The 15,540-nt window shown below is 25.4% G+C and overlaps 1 protein-coding gene across 2 annotated transcripts in view; it reads left to right on the top strand.

Annotated features, from left to right (window-relative positions):
• LOC142323637 (uncharacterized) overlaps positions 1-15,540 on the top strand; it is a 150,574-nt gene that overhangs the window by 42,956 nt on the left and 92,078 nt on the right. For both annotated transcript variants that reach the window (XM_075363575.1, XM_075363576.1), the window contains exons 2-3: positions 4,541-4,687; positions 6,902-7,039. In XM_075363575.1, coding sequence (XP_075219690.1) covers positions 4,541-4,687; positions 6,902-7,039 — 285 coding nt within the window. The remainder of the gene's footprint in view (positions 1-4,540; positions 4,688-6,901; positions 7,040-15,540) is intronic.

Genomic DNA, 15,540 nt, shown 5'->3' with positions numbered 1-15,540 from the left:
ACATATTTAACACCGACCAATCTTAGTTAAAACTTTCAAAGAAATGAACATTACTTATTTTAACAATGCCGTTTCCATCGTGAAATAACGGATTTTATAATATTTAACGGAATATATAAATAAAACATAAAATCGTCAGATGGGTCCAGTATGTGTGGAATGCGTTTTTCATTTTTTACCCTCGTCAGCATTCTTAGACGTAAACGGGAATGCCGTAACCTATTTCATAATTAAATATTGGAAGGTAAATTCTTTGCGCGTCCGAGCGTTTGTTTTTTTATTTAAAGACCAGAAAACCTGAAGTTTATTTCATCGTTTAACGGTACAGTCGAATATTTTTTTGTGTATCCCTTCCGAGTTGTGATTTATTTATTTAGTTTCTTATTTTTTTTTCATTTATTTATATTTTAAATAATTAATAATGAGCGAGAATTTTTAACTACTTCTATGTTTTATTTTATAATTAATTGTGTTTTTTGTGATACACTAATTAATGTTTTATAATGGTTTCCCTTGCTCCTTCCAGTGCAATGTTGGGGCAGTTATTTTTATCCACAGAGTAGAACACCTACCCGTTCCTAATGTGATGTATGTAATATATTTTTATATATAAATCGGAATGAAATATTTATTTCTCTAAATTTAGTAGTACAAAAGAAAATTTAACGAATTTAGTTACATTTATTATTTGCAAATCAAAACCATTACTTTCCTTTTCTAGCTATGGTATCCAGTATCATATTGTCACTAATATTTTTTTTATTATTAAAAATAATGTAAAAAGCAGTTAATATGGACAGAATTTAAAATAAAATTGATATGTACAGTAATAAATAAAAAAAGCTATTAGTATTTTTAAAAGCTGGCAAAAATGGTGCTGAACTTTTCCTGAGTAGAGCTTAAAAAATTTTATTTTGCCCTCAATAATAAAGTCTAAAATAATTTTTAATTATACAACCTTAAGTGGCTTCATATTTTTTCTTAGATAAGAAAAGAAAGTATTTAATTATATTGATTAGCTCAATAAAACGTAAAAATTTAACTGTATGTTAAGATAGTCTGTCATGACTGTAAAATAATATAAAATGTTTTAGTCACCTCCCATGACAATATTTTGTTGAACAAAAATTTATTTTTAAATAACTTTAATAACATTTAATAAGAGGCAGCCGTTGGTTTGAAATAAGTCTTACTAAAGAGCTCTTTGTCAATTTCATTATGTTAATGGTAAGAATGTTAAAACAATTATCCCTAAATTATCTATAAATTCAATTATCTATAAATGTAGATAAATTTTATAGCATGGAAATGATTGAAACTTGTTTGCAACCTCTTTTTTGGTTTTTGACATTTCATACATTAATTAAGTTTTAAATAGCAGACAGATTAATTTTAGTCAAAATTTATTGTCATTACTCCAATTGATTCCATTCAGAGAAATTCATTTATTTATTAGTTTTAAGTAAAAATCTTTAAAAAAATATTTTTATTTTAGTTTTGTTTTTATATTTATTGTTTATGATAAATTTTTTTACTCTATATTTGTAAATTAAGATTTGTTTAATCTTATTATTATAAAAAGAAAAGATTTTATTTTTATAATAAAATATTAAACTATTCTTCATTGTTTCATGTTAACCATACCTTGTTCTTTTTAGCATTATTATTATTATTATATAGTTTTATCTGACAAAGTGGTTGCCGGTCTTAAAACTTCTTTTATTGATTTCAAATGATACTAACGTTTTTATTTAACACTGTATGTAATGCATTTCCAACGGACTCTTTTTGTCATATCATGTCGAATAAAGAATTAAAAAATTTACCTGCGTCCTATGTTAAAAATGATAGCTCTAACCTGAACGTGCCTAATAAAAAAATATTTTCAAGTCAGTATCTCATTGCAGTGAAAAGGCAGAAAATGTTTGTTTTTCTTCTAATGTATTAGGAGGGCCAATTTTACTCAATAATCACTTTTGTCATTAGGCATATTGTGGAGCTACTGGATAGCAAAATAGTCCATGAGTAGGGCAGTGCATCCTTGAAGATGCACTGGTAGGGAGGATGCTGACTTCCCTACCAGATGTCAAGGATGCTCTCAGGTCTATGCATAATCAGCGTGGAGAACCTAACAGATCAGACCTTCATCTTACTTTTAGATCTTCATCTTCAACTTACTTTTAGTTGAGTGGTTTTTTTTCCACCCCTGTAATAAACTAAAAACTCTTCCCATACTAACCCATTATTTAAAGAAAAGGAATTAAAATATATTCACATAACTGTTGTTTATAAGATCTATTTTTGGAAAATTCTAAGTGTTACAAAGGTTTTTGAAAGCAGTCTTTCTATTTAAGTACTAAAATTGATGCTATTATTATATTTTAATACTATACATTAAGTTTAATTCTAACTTTAATTACAATATGGAATCAATCGTTACAGTTTTTTTTTTTTTTTTTTTTTAACTCATTAATAAAGTATTATTAGGTTGTCAAATGTTTTGAAATTTTGAATTTAGAATAATTTAATGATTAGAACTATTCTCGTTCTTGGAATAAATATCTGTAATTGTCTTGTCTCTGATTTAGCAAATTTAATCTTTAAGATAAAATATAGCAGTTTAGGTAGTTTAGTTTTTTATTTTTAATTATGAATTTTTACTAAGTATTTCTTATTTTTCACAAATATGTACAAATTTTTCACTTTTTTATGTAGTTGTAATGTAAATGACATTTATTCATAATATTTTTGTTTATTTATTGAAATAATAGGTTGTGTAATGTTCTGCTGATAAGAGTAATAGAAATTTTGTTCTGTTTAATCATGAAGATTGGTGCCTATACTGGTTTCTGTCTTTATTTCTTATTTGTTTATTAGATATCATTATTTCTGTTTGTTCTGAAACTCGATCGATACGCATTTCTATACTATTTTTAGTTATTTAGTTACACCATACCATGAGGTAAAGTGACTCATTCATGTTTGTGCATAAATTTATATATTAGACAGTGTTATTTATATTTAGGTACAGTAGGTCTAGCATATTGTGCAGCTACCTGATAGGAAACGGATGTTCCAAATCAGTCCACTGATAGCACCATCACTGAACCACATAAAAATAAAAGATGCAGTTAGTCTAAGTGTCCATGCATCCTTACATCGGATCGAGTAAATCTAGCAGATATCTAAAGAACACTTTTTGGAATTAACGTGTCATGGAAAAAGAAAAACATTGGCTACTGAGAAACAGAGTATCTACCCTTAGGACAAGCTTACATCTGTTAAATGAGATACATGACCTTCCACGAACAGATATTTTTTTATGGCTTAGTTCAAGCAGTGGCTTTTACCTTGTCCACAATCCCTCAGGAGAATGAGATATCTGTATTTGGGATGGGAACAGCAAATTATCGTATAATGATTTTGTTGAGCGGTTCAAACTTATGTGATAACAAATTGTTTTTCCTTTAGTTAATAAATGACTACCTAAGAACAGGCTACTTTAAGAAAACTGTTTCCAGAATTGTTTGATGTATGGAAATCTAACTGAATTGTAAATTATTTGCCAGACCCTCACATGAAGGTAATAATTTTGTTTCACTGGGTTCAGATATGTTTATTATATCAGAACCCTTCTATGATTATCATATTAATTTTTTTTTCTATGGTTATTAACCCCTAAATATCAGTAGTACCTATGAGAATGAATACATGCATGCGCGCGCGCGCGCGTGTGTGTGATGGTGCAGAAAACAAGCGATTAAAGAGAATACAACTACAATCTGTTGTAGTTTTTCTTGATGTTAAATAAAATAAGTCATTTTATACATATACGATTCAGTATTTTTTATTACCATTGTTTGTGAATCATTAATTATGTTTGACATTTGTTGTTTTCAATACGTATTCAGTTTTCAATATGTATATAGATTGTTTTACTGACAGACAGTAAAGAAATGATGTAGAAATCACTTTACATATGACGTATATAGTATTGTACATTAGTTAAAGTAAAATTTATTTTGAAAAAGATAATATTAGAATGGTCTACTTTCTGGTTTCTTCTGTTGGGGTAGTGTATTATGAAATCTCTTGATGGCTTTGTTGTAGATGTGAAAATTTTAGAGTGGTTAAGAAATCTATGTAGAATATCAAGTTTTTTTGAACTGTTCTTTGCATATACATTCTTCTGATTCTGTTACGTCTGCAGTTTTTTTATTTTTCCATCGTGTTGAACTTGCAACTTTGCATGTTTTTATATATCTTTAATGTCGTGTTTGCTATCTTTGTACATTTGCCCCGTTCATTAAGATTTTATTTTTGTGTAATCCTTGTGTAAGTATTTCGCAAATTTTCATCTCTTACACAGTAGTGGTGTAATAAATAGTACTACATTTAATATGGCTTAATTTAGATTTACAGTAATTTTCTTCTTCTTATTATTACTTTTTTCGTAGTAAAAAAATTTTATTTTAAATAAGTAACTTATTTCTTTAATAAAAATTAGATTTTTTAAAAAATTCTTTTATTTATTCTTTAGATGGTTGTACGTGGAGGACGCAACAACAATTATACCATTATATCATTTAATAATATCATTTATCCTGATAATGCTGTAGTGAAAAAAAACACAAACATGGCAGGGAAAGCTGTCTTAATTTGTAGATCAAATTCTCACCCGTTCCAGGTAATGTATGCTGGATTTATTTTATTTTACTGTATAAAATCTTGTAATACTTAAAACGTAAAGTTTGTTTTACAAAGAAGAGAAATATTTTAAAACTCTTAGAGATTATTAGGTTGAAATAAGATAAAAAGGATTTTGGTAACAGTAAATATTTGTTTATTCTTTAGTTAGAAGGTGATAGAAAACAACTAAAATGAGATTAAGTTTGATTACATTTTATTCAATTTTTTATTTCCAGTTTATGTAGTTCAAATAACTTTTATATATGTCCACTTATACAGCCGTACTCTGTTTTACTAGTGCAGTTTAGATCAAAACTTTTATTTATGACCAATAACTAAATAACAGTGATATTAGCTAAATTAACAGTTGACCAAAGGCTTGCTTATTTTATTTTTCTTTAAAATGAGATTATTAATTTGTCTTTGCCCTTCATATTATAACTGTTTTTGGGTGCTATATCTTTTATAAAGTCTTCATTTAACTAAACATAATTGTCTTTGTAGTTTTGGGTTGTGGAATTATTAAGGACCAGAGTAATATGTGAGTTTTGAAATAGTTACTGTACCTTTTTCAAAGGAATTTGGATCCCAAATAATTGTAAAAATAGCTCTCGGATTACCCCATAGAAATTTCGCAGAGATATAATCAGGGATGAGGTAGTTTTGCTTGTAAAAAAAAAATGTTTTTTAAACATGTTTTGTAAATAGTTTTCTTTTTATAAAATTTTCTTGTGTTTAAAATGCTACATATATCATAGAATATTGTATGCAGTTGCATTGCTTATCTGATATATAACTGATATATTAGTATGTTTGAAAAAAATATATTTATAAATTATATATTTATAGAAAATTATTATAATATCAGGACTAGTGATAAGTGATAAAAATATGTATATTATCTTTTTGCAAGAAATGATTAATTAATAATTTAGTTCTCTTCATCTAGTATGTTTTACAGTTTTAAATTATGTTCATTAATTTTTATTTAGAAATAAAAATTGATAGCCATCAAGCAGTATTTTATATCGCCACAATATTTCTCCGACAAAGGATTTTCATGGGATACGTTAATTGTTTTGAATTTATTAACTTTTGCCCATCTTAATGGTATGCCCTTTAACAATAAGGTTCACTATAAATTTAATTGAACTTTAGTTTTTATGATGGGATAATATTAACAGTTTAATGTTATAACAGTTCATTTCATTATAAAATAAAGTTAATAATTTTTGTTGGAGCATGAATAGACATATATTTATAAATACATATTAGAATTAAAATGTTGCTGTTGACTAGCGATTGTTTAAAGATTGTAAATAGTTTTCATAATTATGGAAAATTTAGATCGAAATTCATGAATGAACTGGAAAACTTAAAAAATGGAATTTATTGAGGATTGGATTCTAATTTAATTGCATATTTCCCTGTAATTTCTCCAAGAATTTATTATGGTTTCTATAGGAACTCCTCTAAGGCTGCAGTTCCCTCAGTAATGACTTTGTTGAGTTTTTGATGAAATGCCGTCTGGTTCATGCAGCTTTTTGGATGTCCTGAGAGAAAATAATCTGACGTAGCAAAATCAGTTGAACATTTGATTTACTAGATGAGAATTACTGTATTTCCCAATGAAGTGAGCAAAATTAATATATTCAAAGTTCCGTTGTTAAGAGATTAGTTCTCTATTAATTGTTAGATCCATTTCCGCAGATTTATACTAATTTTATGGAACTAGATCTTTGGAATGGGTGGTGTGCTACTGTTTTTCTTTTACCCATTGGTAACCGATAAGTGTGATCTGCTGTGATGCCACACTTGGGCGTTATGGCATGTCCAGTAGTAAGGACAATACTCATGTCAAATTGAATTTTACCTTACATGAACCAGTGAACTTCATTATATTATTCTATGCCATGTCCCTCAGCAGAAGATGTGACATACCATAAATTGATTGTGTTGTTGAATATAGAATTTTCTGTATTTTCTCATCTTTTTGTTTTATCATATAAATTTTTAAGTTTTTTATAACATGTTTTATAAATAAAGTGAAAAAAAATTGCATTCCATTCTGACAGGACAAAATATAAAACACCTATTTTTAGCATTAGGTGTGAATGATGCATGAACATGCCATGCTAAATTTGGAGATTTACTGAAGAATTTAAAAAAGGGTTATCTTAACTATTTCTATGTTACTCTCATTTGTTTCCAGGATCGAACTCTAACGTTAGATCAGCCAGTAAAAATTGGCCGGTCTGTAGCTAGAGCAAGAGCAGCACCAAATAATGGTATATTTGATTGTAAAGTTCTTTCTAGAAATCATGCACTGTTTTGGTACAGTAGTGGAAAGGTAAGAAAGAAGTCTATTGTTTCTAATAAATGTATTTTATTGCTAAATATTATAGTATTTTTTTGTTGCAAATTTTGGTGAATCAGAGGATCTATACGTCATAATTGTATATTTATGGTTATTTAAAGGTATCTCATGATAGGCCTACCCAACTAGCTGATTATTGAAGTTATTATATGACTTTTTTGTTATGAGTTATTAGTTATGAGTTTTTCATAACAACTAATAAGTTGGATACTTTTTTAACAGACCTCATTTATATTTGCAGTTTTAAGAAATTTTACGTACATCTTACAGTATAATAAAAGGTTCTACCTCGAGGAACTTTGTTAAGTTATGCAGTTCTTTAATTTTAGTCTTTATAAGGAATATATCGTAACTTCAAATTTAAAAGAATAATTTCACTGTTTCATATAAGTTGTTTAATGTTTATTTACTTTAATTTTTAACTTTTGCTACATTGATAAAAAAAAAACTGCTTCTGTTCGAGTGATGTAAAGCTTCATTTGAAATTTCAAAAGAAATGTTTCTATTAGTTATTACAAATTTTGTATTAATTTTTTGTAAAGAAAAATTGATAGAGTAAATTATTAAAAAAACAAAATTGATAAAACAGGGGTTGTAGTCCCCATTCAGCATAAAAAACAATTATAGAAACATTTTTAATGAAATTTTGTGTAATTTTTTGCCAAAATAAGAAAAAGGTTTTTAAAATAGATCTTCAGTACTGAAGATAGATCTTAAACTACTGTTTCTTTTATTGAAGAGGTAGACGTTTCCTTTTTAAATTAAAAACTAATTTCTAGAGAATCTGTTTCAAATTTTACGTGGTGTAGCTCTTGAAATTTTCTGCTAGGATGAATCCTAGTTGAGTAAATTATAATTTACCACCTTCCCATGTAAATATTCTAAGTTAACTTATTGCTAAGGTTTAAATAGGATTATTTGTAAGATATGTTTATCCTATGAGTAATTAAAATTGATTTTTTTATTCTTGTGTGATGCTTGGATAAAGAGACAGACAGATAAAGAAACACAAAAGAGATGTTGAGCTAATTTGTTTTTATTATATAAGATTCAAATCGTGAAGAATATTTATTCTGATCAACATATAGACAAAACTTTATTTTATATTTAGAAGTAACAGTTATAAAATATTTACACTTAAGAGATTTATATACCGCTTTAATATTTTCTTCTTTTTTTTAATATTGTCTAGATTCTATGGGAAATTGTTTTTTGTTCTGGAAAAAATGTTTAACAAATCTTTATTGAAATTATATTTTATTTATAATGAAGATCAAATTTTAAACTTTGTTCATTACATAAATGCCTTAAATACCCAATAGATAAACATAAGCAGTCTGTTGCTCAATTAAAAAGAATAAAGGATCTGAAAGTTTCTGTGTTTTGCTGTCTCAAGTAAACTGACCAAATAACAATACGCTTCTGAGACTGAAACACGTACAAAAGTAAAAAAATAATCTAAATGATTTGAAAACATAAAAATTGCCTGTTTTGTTGTTAGAACAGCTGAACATTTGACCAGTGATATAGGAGTTTTTATCAACTTGTTTAAAGTTGTATAACATCAGAAGTATTCATAAAGATTGTTCTGAATAGTTTTTCAATTAGTTTTTGATTGTACTTTTTATCTTTCCTTGTTAGAACCAAAATTTAATTTAACAAACCTACCTTTTCCTTTGCTGGATTGTCTTTAGAATTAAATTACTATATGCTTTTGACCATCATTTATACACAAGATGTTGGGATAGTTCAGGTTGAAATATTGAAGCCATTGAGAAATTTAGAAATATGTATATTTTAGGAAAAATAGTAATTTTTTTGTTTTTCTGATATAAAATAAAATAATCTTTCTCATATTTGTTCTTGTCTTATTTTTTATGGCTGAATTTTATAATCTTAATCATATTGCACTTGATGAATTTAGCTGTCCTATTGTATGTAAAGTGATGTCAAACTTGCCACATTTTTTTTCTTCCTTAAAGTATATCTCGCTTTTTCTATTTAGCCTCTGGAATCACCATAAGGTATTACTTGAGAGGATGAATGAGGATGCTATGTATAAATGTAAATGAAGTGTAAACTTCGTACAGTCTTAGGTCGCCGTTGCATGGTTAATTGAAACCCAACTACCAAAGAACACCCAGTATCCATGATGTTGTATTCAAATCCGTATAAAAATAACTGCCTTTATTAAAATTTAAATAGAACTCTCAACTTTGAAATCAGCTGATTTGCGGCGATGACTTCACCATTAGATCAACCTGATGGGTTTCCTCAAGATGTATCATACACATAGATCTGTCTCTTTCTTAAGAGAGATCTTCAGTCTGCTAGTGACTGTTCTATAATCTTTGAATTTCCTTTTTATAACTTGTCTCCTGTATATATATATATATATATATATATATATATATATATATATATAGAGAGAGAGAGATAGGGATAAAGCTGGTCCAAAGAATTACTGAATGCTTTTAATTAGACATGGAAGGGATGAATAGCATTTTGAGACTGTAGTTTTTTCAGCAACTGAACATTAGTTAAGAAGACGTGTAGCAATTTTTTTGTAAAAACTGTGTTTTAATTCATCTGTATGCTACTTCTTACTAGTTGTGTTAACTTTGATGGTCAGTTTTCATACCACATGTTAGCACAGAGAATATAGAATATTTTCTTTTTCTGTATATTTTATTTTTTTGTCTATTTTGTTAGGTCTTTAATGTTTTTTTTTTTTTTTATCAACACTTTCAGGCAATTTTCTTTTTTCTTAGACAAGTTTTTTCCATATATAATCAGCTAGTAGGATATGATGTGTACGAATTTTATGCAGTTTTGAATGTTGAATTAATTGTTAATAATTAATTTTAATTATGTTGAATGTACAACAGCTGACTTCAAATTAAAGATTTGATTATCAAACTTTTAATTGATAAATTAAAATTTATATAATGAAATTATATAATGTTATTGTTGAAATGAAACTTTGTACAATTAAGTTTAATTATGAATTTTGACGAAAATTATTGATTTGTATATTTTTGGATTTGGATGGATGCTTGAACAACCCTTGGGTTTGTAGCATGGAAAAATAATTTTTGAAGTAAATAGTGATTGTAAAATAAATACATCTTAATATATATATATATGAATATTATTAAATTTTTAATAATCACAAAAAGTTTAATTACATAATATCAAACTATTTTTGATGATAATAATTTAAAATACCATACTAGATTATACCCTTTTGAACTGTTAAACCAAAATTAACAGGACTTCCAAAAATACATAAACCTGGCATCCCAATGTGACCTTAGATTGATTTTACATCTGCTTCATCTTATATTATTTTCAAAAGTATAGATGAAATCCTTGGGATAAAAATGGATTTACATTTTAGTTATAATATAAAAAATGGGCCTGAATTTGTAAATAAATTTAAAAACTTAAGGAATACTAGGATGGTGAGATATGATATAAGTAACATGTATCTTGGTGTCCCTATTAATAAAACAATTCATATAATAAAACATAAATTAATAAATAATCATGAAGATCGTAAATTTATTGATAACATCATCACTATTATAAAGAATATGTGTCAACAAAATTGCTTTAAATTTCATAACACGTGTTATACACAGGAAAATATCTTACCTTTGGGATGGAATTCCTTTATCTGCTATCATGTTAGAGATATACTTAAAAGATTTTGAGAGTAAAATTTTCTATGTCATTATTCACACACATAAGGTTTTATTATGGACATATTATGTTGTTGATGTTTTTGTCATTTATGATCCGGTTATAAATAATGAATACCTCATAATTTTGAATAAACTTAATTCCTAATACAATAATTTAAAATTTAATTTTGAAATAGATATAAGCAGAATAATAAATTTTCTATGTTAGTATTGAAATTAACAAAAATAATCAAATTGTAACTTTGGTATATAGGAAACCTATAGCCAATAAAACAACAAATCATAAAAATCAAATCATTCTTGGTCTCATAAAATTAACATATATACAAATATGATTAATAGAGCTATCCATTATACACAAAATAATAAAGAGAAATTAAACACAGAAATAAATACTATAAAACAAATTACAATTCAAAATGGATGTAGTGCTTTGTTAATTGATAATGTATATAAAAAACAAATATCAAAACTTGATAGTACAATAACTTTAAAACCAATACATAATGCACAGAAGGTTGATAATGTTTACTTAAAATATTCATTCACCAATAGTGTTGAAAATATAACCAAAGTTTATGACAAGGATAAATTTAAACCTGCATATAAAACTAATAACCACATAATAAAATATTTAAAAAACAATAATACTGATTTATGCAATTTATGTGGGGTTTATAAGATAAAATGAAATTATTGTGAGGATATTTATATAGGTAAAACCAATAGATCATTTAAAGCCAGATTTTATGAACATTTTAGGTATTATAAAAATAAAAAATTGGGCTTTGTTAATGTTGCGGATCACCTTATCAATAATAAACATTCTGTCTGTGATGTTAATGCTAATTTAGAAATATTGGAAATTATAAAAGGAAATATAAATAAAAATTTAGATATTTTAGAAAAAGATTATATATAGATAAATATAAGCAAAGATTCAACTTAGTCAGCCTACAGACAAATTTTGAAGGAGATATACTCATAAAAACTGCAATAGATGGCAGCGCTTTCCTAGATAATACATGAAGTTTTCATTTATTTAAATTGCACAGTATTAGTATTTGGCTTGCCACATACAGGTTATTGTATGTTTTTATTTATTTTACTTAATGACTTCATATGCCTGTGTATATGTTTATGTAATCTTAACTTTATTTTTTAATATTTTCTGTTTAATATGTAATTGTATAAAATTTTATATAAAACTGATGGTGTGAGATCTTGCGAAAGTACTATTGTAAAAATTATAACGAAAATAAAATAAAAATAATAAATAAAAAAAAAGGTAGGATGTTTCTTATTTCTGTACTTGGGTGGATTAAGTTGATTTATATTATATACTAATATATATTTTTCTAAAATCGATTCTTTCAGGAATAATTTTCGTCTGCACTATACAAATTATATTAATCTGATCAACCGAAGTACAGAATTCATAAATAGAATAGGATGACACTTATCTTATTCCATAATCCAAGCAAGAGTTCTTTCACGAGTACCTTGCATCATCAGTTGCTGTATAATTTTTCAAATCTTTTGTTGCAAATTTTACTTTAAAATTAAAATTGTATGTTGCAAATTGCACAATTAAAATTAAAATTGAAATTTAAAGTTGTTAAAAGATCCTTTTCCAATTAAATCAAAACAGAAATAGAACTAATTTTTTTTTTATATTCAAAATCTTAAATTGTAAATAATAATTTTTGAATATAAAAAAAATTTAGTTCTATTTCTGTTTTGATTTAATTGGAAATGGATCTTTTAATAGTTTTAATTTTAATATGCAATTTTCAACCTACAATTTTAATTTTAATGTGTAATATGCAACAAAAAATTAGAAAAATTATAGAGCAACTGATGATGCGAGGTACTCGTGAAAGCGCTCTTGCTTGGATTATGGAATAAGGTAGGCGTCATCCTATTCTATTTTATTTTATTAATTCTGTGTTTAGGTTGATCGGATTAATATAACTAGTGTATATATATACTCAGCAAAATTATTATTTTTTTGTTATTATATCTGTCCATATTCACCTCTGTACTAATTATGTCCAAGACAAAAGTATAACACAATTTTCCACCAACAGTACAGAATTCGATTTGCCTCTTATTTTATGCTTATTGTTTTTTCATTTAGTAGCACTTTTGAGAGTTTCCCTCATTGTCAGTTAATATTTTTTTTTTTTTTTTAATTACACATCAAACTCAAAACATAAAATTGTCAACATAATATAAAAATATGTAATCAAAAATAAAATATTTCATGTGGCTAGCCACACATACAGTACTGTACTAAGATTATTTAAATTTTTATAAATTATATGAATGTACTATTATCTATGGCGGTCCTGATAAGAAAGTCATTATCAAATTCTGTACATTAATCAAGCTAAACTTTTGTCTATACTTATATATATAATATTTTTCTAAAATATTTAATTTTTTATTATTATCACATCCTTTTACAATTTCTAATATTTTTAAATTTGTATTCGAATCTGTGATTGAATGTTTATTGATGGTCTGCAAGATTGGAGAATTCTAACTTGTTTTTATAAGATCTAAAGTGTTCTGCAAATCTTGCTCTAATAGATCTATTAGTTTTCCCAATCTAAATTTTGTTACAATCATTACATGCTATTTTATAGATACTACATAAATTATTTGGATCATTATCATTATTATGGATTTACAAATGTTTTATTATATGATTGTATGGTCTTATACTATTTTATATTTGTTACCATTATAAACATTAACCAAATTTTCAATAATGTTATTAGTATAGGAATATTTTATATAAATATTTTCATCTACACTTTTATTATTTATAGGTATCAACGTTGTTGTATTATTAGATTTTAATGTCTGTTTTTATAAATATTATCAATTAATGACATGTTATATCTATTTTTTACTGCAATACATATTGTAATATCTATTTTAGAATCTAATTTTTCTTTATTATTCTGTGTGTAATGTATCGCTCTGTTTAACATGTTTGTAAATGTATTAATTTTGTGTGCCTAAGGATCGATCTTCTGTTAATAGTTATTTTATTAATTGTTGGTTTCCTATATACCGTAATTTTATTACGTTTACTAATTTATATGTCAACATCTAAAAAATTTATTTTTCTGTATTTGTACGTTTCAAAGGTAAATTTTTAATTATTGTGATAAAAATTAAATTTTTTTAAAATTATTAAATGTTCATTATTTATAACAGGCTTACAGACTACCAAAATATAATCAGTGTAACGAACCCATAATTGAATTTTATGAATACCATAGACTATTCTATTCCCAAAATCCTGTAAATAAATTCTGGACATAACAGCCAATAATGAAAATCCCATGGGCAAAGTATTATCGTGTGTGTAAAATTCGTTGTTAAACTCGAAATAATTTTGTTGACATATTTTTCCAATGATGGTTATAATATTACTTATAAATTTCAGGTCTTCATTATTAATTTTCAGTTTGTTTCTTATTATACATATAGTTTGATCTATAGGGATACTAGGGTACACGTTAGTTGTCATAATTTATCATTTTAGTATTTTCATTTATATTAAACTATTTAATTTGTTAAATCACCAATTTTTTACAATATACTTATTATACTTATTTTAGATTTGAATATGTTATTTATATTTTAGTAATAAAATAACAAGGGTGGATTTGAAATTAATTAATGGACACACTTGGTTATGTTGTTTATGTATTTTAAGAAGACCACTAAGTTTAGGGGCAAATGGTTTAAGTGGATGCAATCTAATGTGATACTTATATTTTTATTATAATTAAAAATTGCTTTATAATTTGTTATTAAAATTTTCGTAATTTTTAGAAATTTATTAGTTGGGTCTTTTATTTTTGTAAATTATTTTCACTTATATATTTTTCCATTAAATTATTATATGTATCAATTAACATGACAACTAGTGTGGTCGTTTTGTCTGATTTAAGTGCAATACAATTATTTTAATTTTAAATTTCTTTTAAATTATACTACCTTTTTGTTCAAAAGTGGTTTCTTATTTATATGTACATTATTCATTTTATAAATGTTATTACTAATAACATTACATAATCTTTCTTTATCTTTTTCATTATGGCTAATTTTGTTAATATTCATTTTGGTATTAATAATTTTATTTTTGATAATTTTATTTTTATTGTTATCTGGTAGATGAAATTTAAAAGCAGTAGTTATTATTGACTTCTCATTATTATTGAATTTTACATTTGTTAGATTTACGAAGTCATTATCATCAGAATTATCTAGTTTCATTTGTTTTTACCAAACACAAATTATCCTGTACTTCCACATCTTCAACATTATACTTCTTGTGAAATTTCTTATTTTATAAATTATTATTATAAAAATCTTTTTTTCTGTTATTATCATTTTTCATTTTAATCAAATTACCAATTTTTTTGTTATGAGAAAATTTTAATTCTTGTCTATGTATATTAATATTAACCCTAATTAAACCCATTATATAATTAAACATGACGTTACCTAAAATTTTTAATAAATAAAGTTGTGTATTGTACAATTTAATATTTATATAGTTTCTTTTATATCCCTGTTTTCACTTCTTTTTTTATTTAATATCTCTTTGAAGATTTTTATTTTAGTTAAGGCTTTATTATAATGGAAATTCTTTATATTTATTTTAGCATATGTGGGTATTATATTTAGTTTTAAACATGTTTTGTTGAAATTTATTTGATGTATAATATTTTGTAACTTAAT

Source organism: Lycorma delicatula, chromosome 4 (genome assembly GCF_047948215.1).
Source record: "Lycorma delicatula isolate Av1 chromosome 4, ASM4794821v1, whole genome shotgun sequence".
Taxonomy (NCBI): Eukaryota; Metazoa; Arthropoda; class Insecta; order Hemiptera; family Fulgoridae; genus Lycorma; species Lycorma delicatula.
This window is presented reverse-complemented; position numbering and strand designations above follow the sequence as displayed.